The sequence below is a fragment of the Halyomorpha halys genome, unplaced genomic scaffold (genome assembly GCF_000696795.3).
Source record: "Halyomorpha halys isolate HHAL.00 unplaced genomic scaffold, Hhal_1.1 Scaffold421.1, whole genome shotgun sequence".
In the NCBI taxonomy this organism is placed as follows: domain Eukaryota; kingdom Metazoa; phylum Arthropoda; class Insecta; order Hemiptera; family Pentatomidae; genus Halyomorpha; species Halyomorpha halys.
Genome location: NW_027109834.1, coordinates 545,940 through 571,402, shown reverse-complemented (window position 1 = coordinate 571,402; position 25,463 = coordinate 545,940). Strand labels below are relative to the sequence as shown.

Sequence of the window (25,463 nt, the reverse complement as noted above, 5' to 3'; positions counted from 1 at the left end):
AAAACAATTAAAGAGTAAGGGAAGAAAAAGAAATTCAAAGTGAAGCAGAGCTGAAAAGTTATATTTTAAGAAGAAATAAATAAATAAATACACATACTTCAATTTCAATACGTATTCCACGGTGGAAATCAAAAGCAAACATTCTTCAGAGAGTCGTGAATTTCACATATCTATAAAAAAAATTAAGTAAGATCTATGTCCATACACAGACTTATACTATCGAAGCGACACAAACATTCCAAGCACATTCAGCACTGATAACACAATCAGCGAGACACGTTGCTGTCTCCTCTGCTACTCCTGGTACGTTGCCCGCACCTTCTGGATCTTCCTCCTGCCAACCTACAGCTAGTCCTCCTCACACGCCTCTAGGCCCTGGGTTTTCCAGACCGACGGCCGTACAAGAAGTGGAAGGCCGTTGGGAAAGAAGGGCCATAGGGCCACGCCCGGCCCCTCCCCTCCAGACGCCGTTCTATATAAGCCCCGGAGCGCCCAAACCCCTCACTCAGTGCTCTACTTTTACTCCCTCATGGCTCTAATCAAGGTAAAGTCTCTCTTAAGTTAGTTAGTTTATAGTTAACTGTGGTCAGTTATCTACCCGCCGACGGAAAGAAAAATGGCGGCTTCCACATTCGGTGTGGGTGGAATACTAGGGATAAGGGTGGATAAGAAAATTACAAGACCGGAAGAGAAAAATGATCGAACTCTATCTAATGAAAATGAACAATAATTCAAATATTAAAATTTAAAATATACGGAATTACTTTAAAAGGTAATTTCTTAACAAATAAATAATTTTCCGATTTCTAGACTTTTTTTATTCATCATTTTAAGTTTTTCTATTTCAAATGATAATCTGTAACTTATAGTTTTATGAATTTTAACATGACTGTGTTTTGCTCTTCATGTCTTGTAATGCTTGTTGTTGCGTTCTGGGAATACTAAATTTTGTAGAAGAAGTAATTTTTTTTACATTATAAAAGAAAATATTTAAAAAACAATTTAACAAAAAAAATCAAAGCTAGCAAAGAAAAATTATTTAACTAGTCATTTGAATTATTAACCTGTATTGATCAAGGCAATAATCAAGTTGGCTTAGTTTATCAAGTGAAAAAAAATAGGTTCATTCTATAACCAAAAGATTGTATGAACTATCTGGAAAAAAACAAATTAATAATCTTATCATTACTTAATAAATTAATATTTCATATTTTCAATAATTTCGAATAACAATTTTTTTAGTAAAAATATTTTAAATTTTATATAATGAAAATTTATTTATTTTCGCGTGCATAAAATATGCGAATCGGTAATGAGGTCTGTAAATAAATTGTTTATATTTGTAAATTAAAATCGGTTTGCCCATAGTTTACACAACCTAATTGTTTACTCCCAATCCATTTGTATTCATTAATTTTAACAAAATATATTTTACTTATAGGACTAACCTTTATTCTTTGATATTATAAAAGTTTATTTGAAAATAAAATAAACCTCGTTAGTAATATTTTAATATTACTATATCTATTTTTTAAGTGTTTTCTACAATTTGGACTAAGTTCATTCTTAACTCCCTCTACCTAAGAATAATTTATCCCGAGATCAAAACGTTTGGGTACGGAACAGTATCCACATAAGGTAACGTTATTGTGTAGAAAAACAATATATTAGGGAAACAGGAGAATTATTTTTATACCCAGTAATAAGTAAAATCGTTTTTTTATTATTTTTTTTTATTTTAATATATGTAGTAAAGTAAACTCAGTCAGGAAGCAGCTTTCTAAATAATAACGATGAAAGTAATTTTTCTGCTTTCTGCAAGTTTAATCAGTCTTTAAGCATTCAGAATTCATTTCACTAAAACTGGTTTCGTATAAATAATATTGAAGTTCAAATAATCATTACTTGGCAATAAAATAAACAAAACAGATTTTAAGAATGCTTTAGTGCAAATAATGAGAGAGATGGTTGTTTTCCATAAAAAAAAAAAAAAATAACTCTCTTAAAATATATACAAACAGAAGAATAAACAAAATGAACATAATCAAACTATCTGTATGAAAAATAAAATAACATAATGATAAAATAATATAGTCTGTAGTCACATTTACACTCTAATATACAATTAAATTCTGCTAATATCTTTATCATAATAAAATTCTGTTGACAAGGACAAGAAACGAAAGGGTATTATTAACACCAGTAACATCCTTTATTCATAAGTCAACTTTTTTAAATTAAACTCATTCAGATCAGGATAGATATTAGCAAGAAAACATGACATCTGTAACTTATATCTCATGTCGCTTCCGAAAGAAACAGGTAAAATTGAATTAAAACTAGTATGCAGGAAAATTTGACAACTGTCACCATACTCCAGCTTCCAAGCAAGGTGACTTTAACGGTGGGTCATGATAAATATTTTCCAAGCATTAATTTCATAATATTTGTTTAATGAGATTTACACAGCTAACTCAATTTTAAAAATACAAATATATTAAAAATAACTGAAATGAATGGAAGTAATTCGATGTATTTTGTAAACATTTATTAACTTACCTAGTAAAAAAATTTATATATTTTTATTCGTATTGTAAAGATCAATGGTATTCAATAATGCATTTAACAATTAATTTGTCAAGATATAAAAATAAAATATATAATAAATAGAATCACATAAATGAATAATTTTTGAAAGGAATATAAGAAAAAAATAATATAATGATATTATTTTCATATTTTGAAAAAATAAACTATAATATCTTAATTAAATTAGATAATTTTATATTATATAAAATACATTAAAAAAAAATCAGAAATATTTGTGTGAAGATTTAAATGACAGTGCTTTGCCACAGAGACTTTAATGCATTTCAACATTGATCAAACCAATTCTTTCTAAGAGTAAAGTGAATTACCAAGAAATATTTAATTTTTATCGAAATTAATTCGACAATTAGAGCCATTTAATATTTTAAAAGTATGTAGTTAATACACCATTATTATTTTTTAAGTACATTTCTCAGGGGGATAATTCAATCTATTTAGTTCAAAGTAGTGTTTTTTTTTGTTTTATTTCTTTCTGAAACTTTTTGAGGAATTAATTTTATCGGCTAATATAGAACCTAAAGCCAAATAACTTTAAATATGAATAATCTGACATAATATGTTTTAATCCTTCTTCAGGAAGGTTATAAACGATTTTTTTAACTTTAAAATTGGCAGTTGAGTTTGCGAGTGGTTTGTGTTTCTTTTTTCCAGTTTATACAAGTTCAGATTTTTTTTGTTTCTCTTCACAAAACCAAAATTTTATCCCCATATGAATTTATATTTCGGGAGGGTTTTCTAAAAAGGATTCCAAAAATACTATAATGTGTATCTTATCTGTACAAATAATTTTACTTTTAATAGAATCTATTTAATAACGCAGGGCTACAACAAAAAATTTGATTGATTGATTTTCGCTGATCTCTATGTTTTATAGGTATTGTCCAACCGAAAATGAACTATAGTTTATTCTATCAACTAAAGATTTTTCTCAAACCTAAGATATGATATGACAGTTTTGAATTACAAAAATAGTGATAATTTTTCAAACATCTTAGGTAAAATATAAATCCTTGTTAAACTTCGATAAAATTCAAATATTTTAATACCACCGGAATGGGGAGTTTTCTCTCTTTAAGAACAATAAACTATATATCTGCTAGATTTAAATACGATAAAAAGTCACTCATATATATTTTCACTATCATAATATATTCCATTATATCTTAAATTCAAATTGACCAAGTTGAATCTGATTTTCGCAGTATGGTCTATTTTAATGTCGTTTCGATACCACAAAAATGTGAAGTTAATTGCTTGAGTATTCCAGAAACTATGAAAGATTTTTTGCTTCAAAACTAGCACTATGTACCACAGATTTGTGAAAAATCAATAATGGAAGAAAACGGAGTTAACGTAAAAATTATAAATTTCAGTCAAAATTATGAAAATAAATTTTCTAAAGTTCATTTTGTAGACGTGGGTCATTTTTAATAATGTCAGCGTTAAATCAATGAGAATTATTTGAAATACTTTTTAATTTTATTTTTTTAATGCATAACTAGTTATTAATATGCTAAGATTAAAGGATGTAAATTTATATTCGATCGATATGAAATTGAACTCTCAGTTTCAACGAAAATAGTGGCTTCACCAATACGAAAAAATATATTTTAATAGAATAGGTTTGAAGAACTGTCAATTCGCTAAACCTGCTGAAAAAGGAATCAATAAGCCGGAGAGTGTTTCCAGGATGTCATTGAAAGAATACAGAAGAAAAAGGTAGTGACTAGCAGTAAGAAACTGTTTCTATTTGTAGTACGGTAATTGTTTAATTGCCGAAGTAAGTAATTTGCTTGGAAGGTCTAAGAGCTGCGTGGGCCGGGCAGTCGGCTCGGCTGCAATTAGAGAAAGTAAGATAGGAAAGTCAAAGATGTCGGTCGCTTTGGGGTTTTATCCTCAGCACCTTCCCTTTTCTATGAATGTTAACCTTCATGGGATACCATCATTGGCATTGAGAAATATCAGATCCTATTCCTATTCGAGTATCTCTCCACGAACAGCATGAAGTGTAAACTTACTAATGTACTGTTTTGGAAGTAACCTTGTTACTTTTTAGCCGACCTATGGACGTGTAGTTCAACTACATTTTAACGGCAGCACTTCAATTATTTATACAAAAAAATTCTTTATTTCAAACAATAAATGCATAATGGGACCTCATATACCAAAAAATAAGATTTTTAATAAAAATTTTATACCAACTATTTTAAATCCTCCCCGTTTTTCAAACATTTTTTAATAAAAATTTATGTGCTCTAGGTCTGCGAAAAATTGTCAAGTATTTCATGATAAATGTGTAGAACAGACATTAAGTAGTGAAAGAAAAGTCGATTATAAGTTGATAACTACGATAAATAAAAAAAAAAATATTTTGAAATATCTAGGCTTTGCCTGATTCCTCATACCGTTCGTTTCAGTTATCGATTTAGGATTGTAATTTTTTTTATTTAAGTATTATCTACTAAAGGGAAATTCCTATAGTGTTAACACATGCTCAATCATGCTTTGGGGAAAATGCCCTGATAACTTCCAAAAATTGTGTTTTTATCAGTGCGAAGGATAGACAACGGTCAAGTTCGACTTAGAAGCTTCCCCGGCATTTCTTTTATCGACATTCTAGCATCTCTTGAATGTGAGTCACAAACATTTCAAGAATTAAAACCCTACCGATGATTTTTCTGTTTATAAAAGTAATATCAATTTTAAAAATTTACAAATAACATTCCAAAAGCATACATAAATATCAGTACATACTTTGTTTATCTTACAAAGCCTTTCACTAAGATAATACAAGAGGTTTCAGGAATAACGATAAATCTGATCCGAACAATAAAATGAACATTTAATAGGATATTCTTTTTGCGAAGGGAAAATTGAGATATTAACACATGAGAGTTATAAAAAAGTAAAACATACGTATTGCAATTTTATTTAATATCTCCAAGGGAGATAAAATAATGCCGCGTAGAAAGGAACTTATATCGAGAAACTTAAATTAGTGTAAAATAATAGTGGTTTTTGGTTGTTCAATACTCTTGGTCCTACAAATAAGTCAAACCAATGAAAAAATAAAAACATAAAAATCGTCTAAAATTTCCCTGAAAAGGTTTCCACAAGAAGTAAAAAAAAAATTAATACGTCTATGAACAATGAATAATTTGATTGGTGAAAAGAATATTATGAGCGTTATTACAAGTAATTTTTGTGAAAATAAAATCTTATTTCTTAAAAAAAATTGTACTTAAAAAAATGCAGATAATGGATCTTAATCAGAGTCGTTTGTAAAAAAAAAAAAAATGAAACAGAAAATCATGCAGCAGTACTTTCTCTCATGAAACTTTTTTCAGATTGAATCGACCGTAACAAGAGAGATTCAATCTTAACAGCTTCCTTCCTATTTTAGTTCCTAGGTTTTTACTTACAACCAAATATACAAGTACCGATTAAGTAAAAATTTGGATATATATTACTCAAGACACTAAACAAAGATTTTGAAGTATTACGATTGCATTAAATATTAGAAATCCATGGAAAAAAAATTTGAAACGCGAATTTTAGTATAATTTTTTAAAAGTCACTAGTGTTTTCCTCCAAATTATACTTTATTTTTAAAGCATGCAACTCCTCACAATTGTTCTAGGCCATTTCTCTATAACACTGGGTAAAGAAATTTACAATTAAATAGAAACGTTTTTATAATATTGTTAAATTGATAAAATTACATAGTGTCCTTTGACTTCGAGGTTAAGGTATTAGGTTTGATTGAGGTAAACATAATAAGTAACTGGACAAACGTTAAAAATAATATCGTTTAAAGTTTATCAAACCAAAAATAATGGATTTAATCTTCATAAACAAATAAATAGACACCCATAAATAATGCCAGCATCCCTGAAATAACGGTGACTAGAAGATAAAAGATATTTCTGGATTATGAATAACAAACATTTAACAAACTCGGTGTCATTATTTTACTAAAAACAAAACTTTGTTGGTGTTTTTAATTATCACCACATCAACAATGTTTTGTTTTTAATTAACAATCTTAGGCCGTAGAAAAACAGTAATACATTTATTTGAAAAACTGAATGAATGGTTTATTACTCACTCCGGATATATTTTATAAAATATTGAGGGAAAAAGTTGTTATTGTTTAATTTTGAAACTTTCCGACAAACCGTCTCAAATAAACAAATTGACCTAAATGGTAGATAAGGATTTTTTCTGTGTCTATTTTTAGCATAACTTTCATGTGATCACATTTTGGATTCTCTTTCTTTTCATCTGGGTTTGCATAATTTACTGAAATGGTCGATATAATAGGACTTGATATACGTTCTGTACGTGCAATAGAGCCAAATTCATTTTCAAGTGACTTGTTGACTGTCATTGAATCAATATAATACTACATCTATGACGGAGATTTACAAAATATCTGAGGTCATGGTAACAATAGAAGTATTTTTATTTTTAAGTCCGTTTAATATTATTTTTTATCATGATCTAATTGGGCTTTTAGACCTTTATCCTTTGAAAGCATTTCTCTCGTTAGTTCGGGATCAAATCTTTCACAGTGTTCTTATCCAGTGATGCTGCCCAAAGATGCCACTATTGCGTCGTTCTCTGAGAATTATTGGATAATTTCTAACTATAGACTAATTTATGTTCAATATAACATTTTAGGCTCGAATTACTAAATTTCAGCTCTATATTTCAAAACGTGTTTTACACTACAAAAACGGTCATTACCTGAAGAACGAGAACATAACTCTCTTTCTTGAACGAAGCGTACTTAAAGAAAAAAGTAGTCGATTATTGATATTTCCCACCGGGATGGACATAAAATCAACACGAGGGACGTTATCCTTACCATTGCATAACTTTTATTACCCGTTTTATTACAACATTCTCATGGAGCGAGAACATGTCGACATAAATGGGCGAGACTGGAAGGGGAATTACTGGTTACGTCAGGCGACTAGTAAGCTAATATATTATATTATTCGATATACACAAATATCTGTGTCAGCAATATGGAGCACTGGGTTTTCAGGGCTTCAGGCGCAACCCTTGCGCAACCAGGAAGTCGGCGAAAGTAAACCTACCCCCGGCTCTGGCAGAATATCGCGGTTGCTCGTGGCTCCTGGATCGGGTGACCGTTGGGCAGGGTTTGACTGTGGCTATCAACGCAACTAATAGACATTTTTTTTTTACAAGGAACTTGATTGTTATATGGCTATTGAGCAATAGTTCCAGGTAAATATAGCTAATCCTACAAAGAGGGTCATTTGCATAATCGATTTATCTTTCCTGTTTGTTATAACTATAAATCCCTTTAGGCGTGCAAAGTGATATGCTAGCTAATTAATAACGATTTAGTAACATTCTGTTCCTCAAATAGTCAATACCTCCGAAATCTTCCCATATAGTGTGATGAATTTTAATAAAATATCATCACGGATCGGAAGAAATAATTGAATTGAAGATTTAAACAAACATTTTAGTTTGTACGAGGCGTGGAAAAATAGCGAATTGCTCCAGTTTTCAATTGAAATTAGTTTCGGGTGTGACCTTAGGACCCCTTAAAAGCCATTTCGTAACGCTCATTGAGAATGCGTCATCTCCTTTTATGAACACAACGCGTTCTCAATTCTTTTAACAAACAATGTTACCCTAAAATCGAAAGATAAAATCGCCAAACACAGAAAAATAAAAATGCCTAATCTAAAGCACAAATCTTAAAAGATAACTGATTAGTTTTAGCAAGTAATAATAAAAAAAATCACAAGTTTATAAATTATTATCAATGTAATTAATTACAAAAGTTAGACAATAATTACTAATATTTTATCAACGTCAGATATTTGAAAAGTATAGCGACTCGGTTAGCGCGAGTGACTGCTCTAATTTACGACCCAATAAACCATTATATTTACGAGCAGCACATCCCATATACCACAAATTAACGAGTGCAAATCCTGTATTGTGTTGCTCAACCTATTTTATAACTTCAGTTCTCAGCACTGCAATTCTAATAAAGGTGATATTATTAAGCTATGCAAAACTATAAAATATTTTGTACCATTAAATATATATTATTAGTAGAGCCTATCTTATCAGTAATTATTATGAGTATCATAGTGGTATTAAATTATTTTCTTTTTAATTCTAGAACATTCGATAGTAAAGTTTTTTATTTTTTTAATTTGAAAAAAATAGCTAACTTAATAACTAAATTGCTATTAATTTATAAATGGTTCATAGTGCTCAGTAACTTCAATAACATTAAACTTTGTTTGATATGGTAGCCAAATCAGAAAGGAAAATAAAATTCAAAGATAAAGATCAGCATGTGTCCGACTATTCCATCGGCATGCTGTTTATAGGGAAAGTACTTGCCTTGTTTTTCACCACAGCTCAGAACTTTAAAATGACAATAACTATAATTCAAAAATATGTAATTTTCTTATCCCAAAAACCAACTTGCCCATACTCCTCTTAAAGTTTTTTTTTTTTTAAATTGATTCATTTTTATGTTTATTAAATACCAGCTTGATCAACAACAACCTGAGAACTCCTGAAGATCTATCAGTAAATTAGCAGGCCTTAAAGCAAATGAAATATTCCAAGCAATTTGTAAAGCCACACTTACGAAGTTAATATAAATCGTTCATATCCTAGTTCTATAGTGTTCGCATTAACAGGTCAACTTAACAGATGGTATTAGTAACAAACATTACAGCACTAAGTGTTGAAGAATTGGCCATCAACAACATTACACAATAAGATAATTGCTAGGAATGAATGATTTTTTCACTATGTTGGAAACATGATTATGGGTTATTGAGTATATTTACCGAACGCGACCACAATGCGGTCGAAAGTAATACGATCTTGTTGGGAGATGATTTCAAACGTGCATAAACTGATAAAATGGTTCAGTGGCTATAAGTAGTATTAAACAATGAAATATTTAATGGAGAAATAAACATTCACAAAATTTTTAGCTTTTTTAGAAATCAGAAATAAAATTTAAAAGATGGAGTAAATACTATTGAATATTTTTTTTTAGCCTGTACCTATGATTAATAAAGGGTTTTAAATTTGAGGGGAATTTTTTTTTTTTTCATACCCTCCTGTAAAGATTTTAGTGGGTATATTTTGAGGGGAAATATAAGTGACCATGTTAAATTATTCTCATTTCATTCAATATGTACGAGAGTTAAGAACAGGGGTGAACCTAAAAAGTGTTTTTAAGAGGGAGTCAAAAATAAAATAAACTCTTTTATTCGACTCTAAAATTAATACGACTTCACTAATGGTTTACAACTAAGGCCGATGAAGGATTCCTGCGTCACTTGGATTCTAAATTATAGTTAATGATGTTTGTCTTGAATAAAAAAGCTAAGAAAATTGTTTAAATCTTTAACCTTTCCTAATATTGATAATATAATATGAAAATATTTTAAAAATTAGTTGGGACGCCAATGGTCTAGGCATAACTAAAAACTCTACATAATTTGCGCAACGTCCGCTTAGTGAGTCTGTGCCTCAAGAACTCCCTACAATTATAATATAATCACATTCTTAAGCGGTGAAAAAAGAACTTTTACCACCCAAAAACATAATTTATAATTCCTTGAACACATTACTGTATGAACGATTAGATATAAAATAGGGACTCCACCTCCAAGACGGAATAATAAATTAGATTTCCATATACAGGGCAGAAAACGCATTCGAAAGCCATGAATAAATTAACATATTTGCTAAACCACATAGAGGGTATCTCAAAAAATAGAACAAGTTTCAACAACGCGCATGTTCTCCCATTTAAATAATGAGAGATCCAATGGATATCGGCCAATTTAATACCGAGAAGAATCATTTCTTTAATAAGAGAGGATTTTGAAAGGATGAGATAGAAGCCTTTCATCGATTAGCAAAAACATCGGAGTAATAGGAGAGTTCCCTAAAATTCCGGACTAATAGGTCCAGACAAAACGTGTCGAATCCGCTCTAAAAAGCGGAAAATTTATTCACTGATCGCTATCGGCGGAGTGGGCGGTTTCGACCACCGGCATAAGAGTATAATTTAGTTATCCTCTGGCAAATGCATTTTGATAGGAATTTTTATTAATATATTCTTTTCAGATTGGCAACAGCATCTGTCTCCGAAACCTCTTAGTCGAAAAATTAGGAACAACTGGAGTATTAATTAAAACAGTGATCTATTATAACTGTTTTACTTTGTGGAATATAATAACATATCTGTTTACCCGTCCTGGCTGGTCTAATTTCGGAATTTCAATTCAGAAGAGCGTTAAGACATTTGAACCAGTAAAATAAAAATATAATTTAGTAATTAAAACATACAGAAATTAATAAACGGTATAATAAAATAATATTTTAAAATATAATAATATACAATATTCTTACTAATCAAAAAAAGAAAAGTAAGTAAATAAATGAAATATAAATATTCAAAGTATAAATATGGCACACACACCGAGAAAAAAAATTATTAATCTAAATCGCTGAGATACGAATCCTCAAACTATGTACCAAAATCTAAATTAAAATATTTTTTTTAGTTTTTTTTGTTATTAAATTTTTATGTAATAAACAATTTATTTGTACACGCTCTGGAATTAAAACTAAAATCCTGAAACAATAATTTAAGATCTTATACGAAACTCCTCATTTATCGGTATATTATTGTAAATTTTTAGTAAAATTGAGGCAAATATAATAATAAAAATATAAGAAAAACCAGCAAACTAGTGATTGTCTATGGAGATGGAAATTTTGACCTTTCGATATAATTTACGAGACAAGGGACAAGCTTTTAGCTACCGAATTCTCAGCTCCTCATGATTTAATCATTCTGAGAGCAGGTTACAACGATTCCCTTAAAAATTTGAACCCATATCGAAGGAAATGGATTAGCCTACGATATTACGGCACACTAAATCAGTCGATTTCTTAAACGGAACAGCCATGACGAAAACAACCTTAATTGTCTGCTACCGTTGGACTCGTTCGTGACACATTTATTATTATAAGAGGCCAGAAATAGCAGGTTATTATTAGAATTAATAGTATCTAAACGCCTCGAAATCGTTTGCATCTTTCGAAAGCTTAGGCCGCGTCCTTCGCTCAAGTCTTATTGCATATTTTGAATTGCAGAATTTCAGTAGGAATTCGATGCACTCTTATGATCTGGCAGCAGCGCTTTAAAATAGCTTATCTGAGCTAGGATTAAAAACAAGATTTTCTAGGATAATTAGATGTTTTGATTTTAATTATACGGTTTTCTAAAAACTTAAACTTTTATAATAGGATAAATGAGTATAAAAATGCATAATTCTTAAATATTATTTATTACCCAGTTCAGGATTGTAGTTGAAATATTGTAAATAATGCATGTTTTAATGTAAATTTAAATATCTATTATTGCTAGTTACGTGATTTCGGTCAGAAAAAAAGAAAAGAAAATTAAAAGTGAATAATTTAAAACATGAGTGGACGGTAATTACTTTAAAGTTTAAGTAAAATGAAAAATGATGTTTTTTTTATAAAGACTATCTATCTAATTCACAAAGAAATCAAGAGGATAACCAAGAATGTAGCTAGCTAATCGTGGTTTACTCAAAGATAAGCAAAAATCATTTTCATGTCAAGATAAAATCTATTTTCAAAAATTTATCATAAATCCCCTCCATCTGCTCATGTTTCAGTTATAGGTGACTCCAATTATAAGTAACCGGTTCTAATTTCGAAAATTAAATTAGGATATACTTGATTTTAATTTTTTTTGGAGTTTCAATGAAAAAAATTTAAATTATGTTTCAAGTGAAGAATTAAATAGAGCTTGAACCAAATTATAAATATCATTTACACCACCAAGAATTATTCTTTACTTTAAGTTCATAGTTTCTTATAAAAATATTCTCAATCAATGATGGTGATCGAATTACTTAAGAGTACAGTCATTATGACACAAATCTTTCTTTTAATTAGCTTCGGTATTTTATTTTTCAAATACTTACTAATTCATATATATGATTAAATACATTAAATTTTTTTAATAAATCAAAAATTATTATAATTATTATTTTTAATTATATTGTGAAAAGACAAAGTGGTGTATTTGAAAATGTAATTATTTGGGGCCTAGTCACTTTTAAAGGTGTTTTCCATTTTCTTCAGATTGTCAAAAATACTTAACTTGATGTTTCTCATCACTTATTTAAAGTAAAAAATGACTAATTCACTTGTATCAAAATTAGAAATCAGTTTCTACCTTAAATCAAACCACATTCTTTTAGGAATGTTCCTATACGCAACATAAGCATTGAACCGACAATCTTACAGGGAAAAAATCCATAAAATTCGTTTTACTCCTCTCGTATTCAATCCTTACAATCCAAAATTCTTCGTTACCAGATATCACTCCTTCCATTATAAACTCCCTAAACACTCAAACCCCCTAGTTTCTAACCTTGCATCCTCTTCCATTCCTGACAATCCTCCGAGGAGCCTGAAAAGAAGATGGCCACGAGACCAGCTAATGTAAAATGTCATTAGAGTGCTACCAATGGGTAGTTTCTCTACACGCCTGTAACACTCCAATTTAACTTAGATCAGATTTACTAAATGTATTATAATGTACAGTTGTAAATAGCTATAAATAAATATTTAAAAAGATAAAAATTCGTTTCCCAACAACTCTTGTTTGTCAAAAACCAAAAATAAAAAATGGCACAGCTTGGTCGGGCAGAAACTTATCATTCCTCAAAGCTTATCGAAAGAGTTATTCGAGTCACGTGGTTGGCCATTTGTGCTATCCGATGCCGAATTAAATTGGTGGCCAGTAATGGCATCCCAAACTCCTCGTAACGATATTATATTCCAATCAGCTGAGCCGTTTTGGGAAATCAGTTTTATAATCAGCCCGGTTGCGGTAACACTTGATCTGGTTTGAGCAAATGGTCCACCAGTTTATGATGTCCGACTTATAAAGGCAGGAGGCACGTGAGTGCTCAACGGCTAATCAGATACTCAAAACTTCACCGAAATACTAAATTTACATACCGCTCAAAAAGAGATAAAATGAGTCACTGTCAAGAGGCATGTATTCAGGCAATGTTTCAATTAAAATTTTTATTAGTAATAATTTTCTTATGAATTCCTGGATTATTAAACCATTAAAAAACAGTCTGAAAAAAACACGAATACTTTAAATTATTATTTACAATTACAACCACAGAAATGTTATAACACAAAGTATGTCAACAATGTAAAACATTCCTCCCCACATTTTTCCCACAGTTCATTACATCAAAGTGGCATGTTTAGTTACCTCCTCTCTTTCAATTTGTCGCAGTCATTAGCATCAAATAAATCCAGAGCAAAATAGAAAAGTAATTCCATTATTGTTCATGTTGCCATATAAACTCTACTGTTTCGAAGAATAATGACTTCTCCAATGAAACAAAAATGAAGATTTTTAACAATATTTTGCTTCTTCACTAGATACATGAATAAAGCTTTATTTATAATAATGCAGGGAGTAAAATAAATTTTGTCATTAGAATCAAAAAGTTTTATTTATATTTTCAGATCAAGAAACAATTTTAGTACTATGTCTGCAGTTAAAACAATGTTTGCGAATATCTACTACCGTTAATCCGATTTTGACGATATTAAATCTAATTGTGCGAGTTGTTATTTAGATGGACCCGTGTTCAGTTTATCAAATAGCAATTTATCAACCATTGTTTTTATATTATAAATAATTCTTTAATAAGGAACATAATTTTCCGATTTTGCCAAAAACTTTGTAAATGCACGGCTGTATAGCAAAAACAAATAATTCAGTTCAACATGCACACTTCAGAGTTGGGCAAAAAATAATTGCACTAAAACTTTAGCTAAGTTAATGATTAAATTATCCTTAATAGTAATTATCTTCGTAATAGACCATTAATAAAAAAAATTAAATCAAAGAAAATATATTTATTGATTCGCTGCTTTTATTTAATTGTGGCATATCTGAAAAACAATTTTATTTTATTTTTTTACGTTTGAGGTGTTCCATAGATAGTACCGCACACAGGAGTTAATTTATCATCGTTCTAATATCTTCAGGAAAGTCTGTAAAACGATTTCAGTAAAGAAAATAATCACAGTCTACAGTACTACTTTTAGAATACGACCGATTCTTAATAAAATATCATTTTTAAAAAGTTTGTTATATGTACAACTGTTAATAAAAAACAGCGAATTCATTTGTATTCTTTATGGAACCAATTTTTACATAACTTCAAAAAATCATCTGTTGAATATTTCATAAATATAAAATACAAAATACATGCCTCTTGACAGTGACTCATTTTATTTATTTTTGAGAGGTACATAAATTTAGTATTTCGGTGAACTTTTGAGTGACTGATTGGCCGTTGAGTACTCACATTCCTCGTGCCATTATAAGTCGAACATCGTAAACCACTGGGCCATTTGTTCAAGGGCTCATTTAAACAAAAATATATAATCTCAGGGATACCTTAGTCTTTTTAATTATTTTATTCAATAAATCTCATAAAATTTATTTGTTTAATCTCAAGCGATACTCTATTTTAATGGAATCATTATTATGTAAATATCTAAATTCTTCACATTCGTTAAGAAATCCACAAATAAGTATTACAAAAATAAAAATTATCACTCAGTTCGTGAGTGGTTATTTAATTTTACTCAATTGTAAATAAATAAAAAGATAAATATTAAATAATTCACAGCGCATAGCAATCACGCTCATGAAATAATTATTGCAATTTTTAGTTGCACACGAAGAAAATTATAGTTCATGATTTTACTGCCATTACTCAATACTTATTACCCATGGAGGAAATACCTATAATTATATGCTATTAAAAAATATTATATTTATTATAATTTTGATTTGAAAAAGTAATCTCAACTCCTTATAGAGCTTAAATGGAATAACCTCGAATTAAAATTTGGAAATTATAGATAGGACTTAATTAGAAATTAGTTTCGGATCTATTAATGTACCCGTCCTCCAATAAAATCATGGAAAAAATTTAATAAAACCACATACTAGGATTAATTCAGAGAATTAAAAGTCTATAATTTTACAACTAATGTTTTTACTCAATTAATTAAACGTCAGTAATTTTCAACTTTACTGAATACAGTATACATGGAGTGGTGATATTCATGTTTGGTCGAAATCTTTGAAATTTGCAATGCTTTACAAATCTTGTTAAACACACGTAACATTTCTCAATGGTTTAGTTTCTTTTTAAAAATATATTGAAATATACATAGTGTAATCTGCAACTCTACTAAACTTCATAACTTTTTGTTTTCAACAATAATTATGGCTGCGTCTAATTTTACAATATCTAACGATAAAATAAAAAAAAATTAAAAAGGTTTTCTTATTTCTGTGTGTTTTAACTGCTTTCCTATAACTTTAAAAAAAATAGTCAATTTTTATAGGTTTATAAAATATTCTTAATTAAAAAATGAATAAAATAAACCATTTTAAATATTCCTTTTTATTAATTGTATATAAAAAAAAACCATAGTTTTGGCCTAAAAAATGCAAAATTTTGCGACCGCATCTTTTTTATTCATATGAGTATTTCAATGTCAGTTTTTCAGACGCTAATATTACTAGTTTTGGTAAAAAAAAGTAATGTTTAGAAAAAAATATCTGTTATTGATCCCTTTGTTAAGTATTTCTAATGTCACCAACGCATAGATGGAAAACAAAATGATTCAAAATTGTTAACGATTCGTTTACAAACAGGCTATTCTTAAAACACCAACCGCTATTCACATCTTCCTTAAATATTTAAATAGCAAGAACCTGGATAAAATGGATTTGCCGATTATCGAAGAAACCTCTTAAGAATAACCAATTAAAACATAATTAAGAAACAAGAAAAGTAATGCAAATATTACTTTATAAAACTGATGATGTTCAATTATAAGAACAACTAGGTTTTTTAAAAAATATAAAATGTACATATTTTAAATAAGTCGGGTTAGAATACATGATTAAATAATATCATAACATTATTGTAATATTTATAATAAAAATATCTTATTTATGAATAAAAATATTCATACTCTTTTTTTTTTTTTTTGTTACAGGTAAGTTCTGCAACGACTAGACGAAAATAAGTTCTCTATTTAGAAGTATGTAGATAATTTAAAATTACTAATAAAACAAAAAAAATAATATTTAAGTGGAATATAACTTGCGGGGGAAAACTATGTAGTATTGAACTGTCTTAAATGCTCCAAGATTAATAGGATGTTTACGTACCGTGAAGTGAATACAATTCAGCTTTACAATACACCTGTGTATCGTTTAAAGTAGTTGCTTAATTTTAACATGCTGTGGACCTAACCTATTGGAACCTTTCTATGTAAAACCAAATTTGTTTATAGTTCTCACACCACGATAAACAAATAATAATAAAAAATAACCATAGCTTACTTCATAAAAACATTTTGTTTTACATTTCTGGATGGATATTGTGATAGAGAAGCTGCTTACTTTGGGCTAACAATGTGATTTCAAAAGTAGTTTAACTGGTAAGGATAAAAAAAAATTAGGAAGTTCAGATTTCCTTACATTCATAATTAATATAACTACTCAATCAGAATGAATTGCTTAATTTAAAAGGGTACAATGAATCAACGTCGAAACATTTTAAACATTTTAATGATTAATTAATAAGGATCAGACTGAGCAAAAGTTATCAGTTTGTATTAGGTAACTATTCAATACAATTGTGATGGGTATTAATGAAGCTACAAATAAGAAAAAATGGTCTAGACGCACAGATTACGGCTTTTCAGGGTTAGCTGGCGTAATAGGACCTATATTTCTTTTTCTGAGGCAGGACGTCCAAGGCCAAAACATGCGAGCGATAGGACGTTCTGGGGTAAGGATTCTCGGTATGATTTCCCTCCAATACGTTTACAGGCCTTATAAAATCCTGGAGGAGGAGATAAGCGTGGGTTTTTAGTCGTAAGTAGTTAGGTATTTCGGGCCGCTACCAATATTTACTACGCTCAATGTTGCTCAACTTTGATTACCAATGGCAAGCAAGTTAAACTACTAGTTCATCATCGGCCCCTATGTACATATGTATTCACTTTCATAAACACGGTATCCTCTATCCCGGTATCCTGAAAATGGTCAGAGGCAATAGAAATTTTCTCGGTAATTGAAGAACTGAATTCGGTAAACATAAGAGACAAAGTAATTGAAATCCGTGAGATGGTGAAGTGTCGCTTTTACAATTCCCCTGTGCAGTGTGCAATCATACAGAACATGAAAATTTCAGAAATGGGGTTTCTTAAAGATACGAAAACTTGGTCGCCAGCTAGTGATTCAGTATAAAGAACATAAAAAAAACACACTAAAAATCGATACCTAATTGAAATTAATATTTGACATGCATTCCGTAAGCCATTGGTGCTGTCTTGAAAACATGATGTAAAGGCATCTGAACGCTTGCATAAATATTTAAGAATATGATACGTTCATTTATACTTTATTATCTGTGCTGACAAGAAAATTTTTTTTTTAAACTCATATCCTTCATTCAGAATGATCCAGGTCTTAGACAAGAAAATGCGAGCAGAAGATGCGATGGTTTATGAAACCAGCCGTCAGAGGATCGAACCTGTTCAAATGTAGGGCCTCACACCTAGGTAACATAGCAATTATATTAACATACTAAATGGGAAACCGGGCATTACAGTATCTGGGGATTAGAACATGTCTTAAGTCGGATTATGTGATCGGTGAGGTGGAGGCGTTAGGTAAGCTCGGGTCACCTGATACCTTCCGCATCCCTCGTTAGCAACGGCTACCTTTTCCAGATCCATTAGCCTCCAGTTCAATCGATTTACTTTTACAGCTTCTTTTATGCCTAAAATCGCTGGTAGTCGGAGTGGTTTGACATTTTTTAAGGCCATCGGGAATCCACCTTTGAAGGGATTTGCAAAATACTATCATCAGAAGACGGTTTGCTGCTCTGAAAGAAAAAAAAATCTTATAATACTCTTATTTTTATTTTTCATAAAAATAATCAATGTGTTATGAAATTTCTGTGAGGGTAATAAAAAAACTATTTTTAGTTTTTCTCAAAAAATAATTTTATTGGTAAAGTGTATAACTTTTAAGTTTATAGAGTTGAATTATTTTCTTGCTTTGAATTTTATTTATTTATTTTTTTTTTATGGAACAAAACTTTTTCTTCTTCCATTTGCATTGAATTGTACTGTATTTTGCGATCGTATATGTAATACAATTGAAAATAATACAAAATATCTGAGTCAATATACAAATTAAATAAATCGAATTAATGTCATGTAATACAATTTGGAAGAGTGGTTTCATGTTTGCAACACCACCCTTTTCGAAAAATGTTGTTACTCCGGTTCAGAATCAGGAGAAACAAAAATGCCGTTCTGTGAAAACGATAAATGACCCAGTTCCAAACTGCTACAAACTACAAAAAGATGCCTAAGATCTATGCTATACAGTTCATAGTAAATAATACAGCTGATCTCATTGAAATTTTTGATTGGAAATAAATTTTGAAAGTATCTTGATTAAACAGGTGCATAAAGATAACTAAATCAAGAGAGGAGGGGGGAGAGAACGAAAAATTATCTGAGAAAAGAATTTGTTTTGTAACTATGTAATTACAAATTTTTAACATGGATTAAAAGCAGTTTTTTATGACTGCGTTTTTCTCAGGTAAAGTGTTAATTTATAGCAAGGTATACTTTTCATTTGAAGCAACTCTTCTTAGTTACCATTCCAACAACTTTAAAGAAATTATTTGAACCATGCAGAACTAATCTGTTGATTCAACAATTTTACCAAGTATTGCTTACTATTTTCCAGTAGCTCCTTTTCAAAGCATTAATAATAATCTAAAGGGAGAAGAAAAGTTTAAAATTTATACACGAAAATCCTCAAACCGCATAACTGAATAATAATAGAAAACCACTAAATTAGAAGTCTATAATCCTGTCACCAGAGGAATTGTTTCAACTATTTGTTAAAGGAAACAAAATTAAAAATTTTTCAAACGTTTGACTGAACTATATATAATAAAGTATTTTAATTTTAGAGGTATTGGTACTGGTTTTGGATTTGACTAACTCCTTGAGTACCACCGTTTAACACTGTTTAAACAGTTTGAAGTATATTTTTAATTATTGAGAGAAAAGTTCCCCATATAAAATTTTATTTAAACAATTACTTTTTTTTTAATTATATAGATTTCTTTGATGATTGGAATAATAAATTATAGTCTCCTGGAAATAATAAATAAATAAAATTATTTTTAATAGGAAAGACTCGCTGGAACTATTTGAGAAACATTTTCTTTAAAAAACATAACAACAATTATTTCTTAATAATATGAAATTAATTTTTCTATGGTTATTTCGACAATAAAGATACGATCAAATCAGATATAGTCTCTGGACATTCTTACGTTCCCTAGTTTGCCAAATCGAGAACTGGTCGGTTGAGTGCTGGATTCTCTTAACCAAATTTGGCTAACTCATTTCTAAAAAAGGCGTAACAGAAATTGACAACATCGGTATCTTATAATAAACAAAACAAGAGTATTAAAACACCACTTCGATCGATGTTTTACTTCTAGAACAAACAATGATGTTGAAATTACTTGTGCAACAGCGCTTAACAAACAAACAAAAAATGTTGTGACATATTTATGGACCAAATAATAATAATATAAAAATTTAATATGCAGGAAATTATTTAAAAGTCTGTTAGCTGTTTTGTGATCTTAGAATTTTTTAAAAATATTTTATCGTTAAAGATCCAATTAAAAAAAACAAAATTTTGATCACTCAGACGTGATGAAAAAATAACTATAGAATATAAATATTATTTTTTAGATTAGTAATAATAATTTAAAGCAATACAAGTTCTGTTCTTTAACCGTTAGTAGCAAAAATAGAATAGCCAACGGTTTACATTAAAAATATGGTTATTTATAAAAGTTAATAATTTTAACAAATTTAGTAACCTCCATAAGTGATTTATATATATATTTTTTCTTCAAAGAACCACAATTTTAATTATTTTAGTTTAGTTAAAAAATACTGTGGCATATCATTCTTCAATGCTTGTTTTGAAAGTGAAAAAATAACATTCGGCTTAATGTTTATAAAAATCATCACTACAATTTTCTAGTAAATCACAGAGAAAGATACAATTTTCAAATTTTCTAACTAAACAAGTTTTATTTATATTTTTTTTCATACAAATCTACTGGCGAACAACAGATTAAAGTTAGTCTAAAATCTTTTCATTCATAAGTTCTAATTAATAAAATAAATATAATTAATAAAAAAAATACGAAAGTAGAAAATTTAAAATTTAGAATGTTAGTTATTCAAAATTTGGAGACTAACTTAAAATACTGCAAAATATGCATTATTTGAATAATTAAATAATATATCACTGCTAGCCAAAGCAGTATGAAATCTTAAAGTGACGAGCTTTAACGATTTAGAAATCATTTTGGTGCCATATCCCTACAATAATATTTTTTCATTGTCTGGTAAAGAAGTAAAAAGGTTAAAAACAATAAATAAATGATATAATTTCTAAAACAATTTATTTAAGGTAAATACAAAGATATAAAATTAAAACTTGAAGATTACAGAATTCGTTTAAAGACAATTTTAATTTACAGTCGTCGGAGCTAATTTTAAGACACAAACATAATTTTGTTACTTAATTTTCTAGTTATTACTTGTTCAAGATAATTATTGCAGCAAAATAATAAGTTAAGCAAACACTGAACCCCTAAAATGTTCATAAAAACTTAATACAATTAAAATTACATTTATTTATTAAATAATTTAATCATCATTAGGAGATTAAATTAAAAATTATAGAAGGATTTCTTAATAGACAAGAAAAAAACTCATAAGATAATTCAATATATTGAGATAATTCAATATATTGAGATAATTCAATAGATAATTCAATATATTAATTAATTCAATATATATTCAATATATAAATTAAAAAAATAAAAGTTTATTGAAAACTTCCATTTAGTAACTGAATTTTTAATTATTTTAATTGCTTTTTAATTTCTCACAAAACAATCACAATAGTTTTCGTTGTGTATGTTTTAAATATTTCCCTCATTGACTGCGATATTAATTTATGTCCTCTTCTAACATTATTTTGAAATTATTAGGTGGATTTAAAAACAAACAAGTGACATGACCGCAAAATAATGCCTATCCACCAAACCTATTTTCAAAAGAGTCCCATGAGTTGAACCATTAAGTTTATATGTAAATTTGATCTTTCCCTAACAAGCTCCGATCGTGGGAATATCCATTAACACTATCATCGAGTAAACATTTAACAGTCCCCTCCCTACATAGCAACTTCTATCACAGTCTGGTTCTGAAAGTAAGCTTTCGATTCCCGGTCAGTGAACGCAGCCGATATCCTCTCTACTCGCGTCGCCATCTGTCGGAAAATTTACATCCTCAAATAATAATAATCTATTAGGTACATAAAAGAATACAGAACTGTAGATGAAAATAAAATGGGAACCCTATTAAATTTTTTGAAACGTACCCCAGTAACAAAAACTACATAAATCCACAAAATACTAAATAGAATTGTTCTATGTGTCAACTATAATTTATGTATTTATAAATGGAATGCAATTTTTGCATTTTTTTGCAATTGATTGAGAAATTCAAAAAATTATTAATTATATGAATCAAGATATTAAGATTATTATAGTATTTACTCGAATATTTTGAAAAACCTCTATTTTGAAAAACATTTCGAGAGTAAAATACGAGAGAGAAAATGAAAATAGAACTATGATATCAATTTCAAAAATCTAATAGATCTTGAGAAAGAAACAAACATATTTAAATTAGGTATATAAAGAGAGGTATACAAAGATAATTAACACCACACTATTTTAAAACTATTGTTTAATATTAATAATAAATGTATTATGGAATCAGAGTATGGAGGTACATCGAAATGAAAATAATAAATTAAAATTAAAACTAACCAGTTTACCCCTGGAAGAATTTTCGTATTTAAAGGTACTTTTCCTTTTTGTATGTAATTAATTCGAATTAGGTTATTTAATCTGTGCGTTATTTCAAATAAGTTTAAGTTTAGAACTTTAAAGCACATGGCCTGGGATGTTCCCTAAGAACTAACAAAAAGTGGGGAGTATTAAATTATAATTAAAATTTTAAAAAATCTCCCAATTATGGGCTCTAATAGTTTCAAAATATTCATGGGATACTACAGAGTAATTTGTGCCATCAAGCTAAGCTCTAAACAATTGATATATGCATATTAATGTACAAACTAAATACATTCGGATCAATAATGTTTCGTTATCATAAGTTCAAGGTCGTTTCAAAACATTTACGTGATCTCGCTGAATAATAAAATATATGAAAATTGTTAGTCGGTTGATCCGTTCGCTCAAAAAAGCTTTATATATTTTAAAACGGAGATACTAAACATATTTAGTTCGGTATTTTTTCAATATTTTGAGCTCATGTTGTTTTAAATTATATTTGGAATATCAGTGTGTAATTTGAGCCACAAAACCAATTAATTAGTAGAATGTTCAATTGTTACATAAGCATAGACGGACAGTCTAAACATATTTGATATAATAATTTTCAATATTTTGAGGTGTACTTTATTTTGAATAATTACGTCAGCTAGTTAAATAATGTGAAAATAGGCTGAACCGTCCCCTGAAACAGTCGTCACCCACCTGCAGACGGATAGATTGTAGTATATACGTTAACACTTTATTTACACTATTTGTGACTACGCTAGTTGGATAAAATTATACAGGAAAACTTTATAAAATAATATTCAAAATATTTATTGATAATGATACTTCAGTACATTACTTAAGGAAGTTAATACCTGTTCATTCAATAAGTCATTGGTAATCGCCAACAGGAAAAAGTTTCAATATTGACGGTGAAACGTTAACTCATTTAAGTTAATTTTAATTAAGTCAATTTGAACTGACCTACATGGACAAGAGTTCTGAAATCAAACCAGAGTTCTGAAATCTCCCACATTTCTTCATGACGTAGTTCTAGTAAGAATTTAAAAAACGAAATTGGGGTTTGTTACTTCTCCGTGAAATTTTCTTTCATTTAATACCTCATTCATTATATCATCGCCTTGAGAGCCATCTCTGAAAAGCAAAAAGTTGTATAAAGTAAATACTTTATTTTTCAAAGTTTTGTAGTTTTTTAAAAAGTGTTTTGTACTTGTTGTGTTGAAAATTCAAAACTTAATTCTATTTATGTCAGATATTCTTCTGTTTTGACATTGTGTAAGCTACGTTTTCATTCTATAATATAGCATTAGAAAAACGTATTCACTTTATATTCATATTTACCTGATAGAGGCAGTAACAAGTGTATAAGTTAGAAAATATCTGAAATATTTTACAAACTAAAGAAAATTTTGAACATTTTTGTCACTACTGGACCGTACTCCTTATAAAGTTCTTTAATCTACTCTGAAAGACAATTATTTTTTTCTTTAGAAGAAACTTATATATTTCAAAATATTCTACAGCCTATAAAAACAAAGCCAACTTTTCTGAATTATAACACTCTAATCGCCCTCCATAAATTGTTATCATTCTTGATCGATATTATTTACTAACACATTTGTGATAGTAAAAATATGTATCTTACAAACACTCGACCCAACTCAAATTTTCTTTGATGGAGCGATTATAAACCAATACCGAACGGACTAAAAGTCGACTGTCAAATATAGGTTGATCCTTTACTTCACGAGATAAAATCCCTGAAAAAAACGAACTATATTCGAAGAAAGATGATGTATTTATAAAAATGTTTTTTAACTAGACCATTCTCCTCAATATCTATTCCAGTGTATAATGTCAACAACCCACAGTTCTTTCAACAAAAGACGGAAAACATCTGGCTCATGATAAAAAAAGGACTACATCCTGTTGCATGTTACAGTTGCATCATTCGGAAAACAATAATCAGCTGAAGTGACTAACCTTTGGATACCCGATAAAAGTGCTATATAAATGAGCGTCTAAGACAATGGCTACAAGAGATCAAACTTCTTGTCAAGATAAAAGAAAATGGATCACAGCTCTTATTTAATTTTTCGAATCCTCAGGAGAACAATATTGATTGTTCGGTAATAAATGGTTCTTTAATATTGTCTAGTAACGGTGTCGATTCTGTAGAATAACTTGCGGCTTTGAAAATTTCACTTTTTTTATATAAATTTTTGTATCTTCAATTTGATACAAAACAATTTTTTTTTTCAAGATCTTATTAATTAGTTATTAGATTCACATGGATACGAAATAAGTAAATACATTAACCAACATGTATTCAGCAGTCCAATTTGTTTAATGATTGGAAGTCTACTTTACTCTAAGCTATTCTACTTGCTTTCAATAAACTACAAAGGTATAAGGGACATGTGAGTTTAGAATTATGGAACACCAGAAAATATATAATAAAAATTCTGTAACGTTAAAGTAAAATTCTGTAATATAATTGTAAAATAATTATAATCCAGTGTATAACGACAAGTTGATCAAACAAACATAAAGGGATAGTTGCACTTTTCTTTCATTAAGTAAAAAAGAAAAATTAAAAGGATTTTTGGGCGAGGTATAATTAAAAAATAAAAATGTATGGTCAAATTTAAAATGGAA

General features: G+C 29.0%; 1 protein-coding gene across 1 annotated transcript in view; it reads left to right on the top strand.

Moving 5' to 3' along the window:
• The first annotated feature begins 484 nt into the window (after window positions 1-484).
• LOC106682511 (uncharacterized transmembrane protein DDB_G0289901) overlaps window positions 485-25,463 on the top strand; it is a 38,340-nt gene continuing 13,361 nt past the window's right edge. Inside the window, exon 1 of the mRNA XM_014423409.2 lies at window positions 485-544. Within this exon, the coding sequence (XP_014278895.1) occupies window positions 530-544 (15 nt within the window). The 5' untranslated portion in view covers window positions 485-529. The remainder of the gene's footprint in view (window positions 545-25,463) is intronic.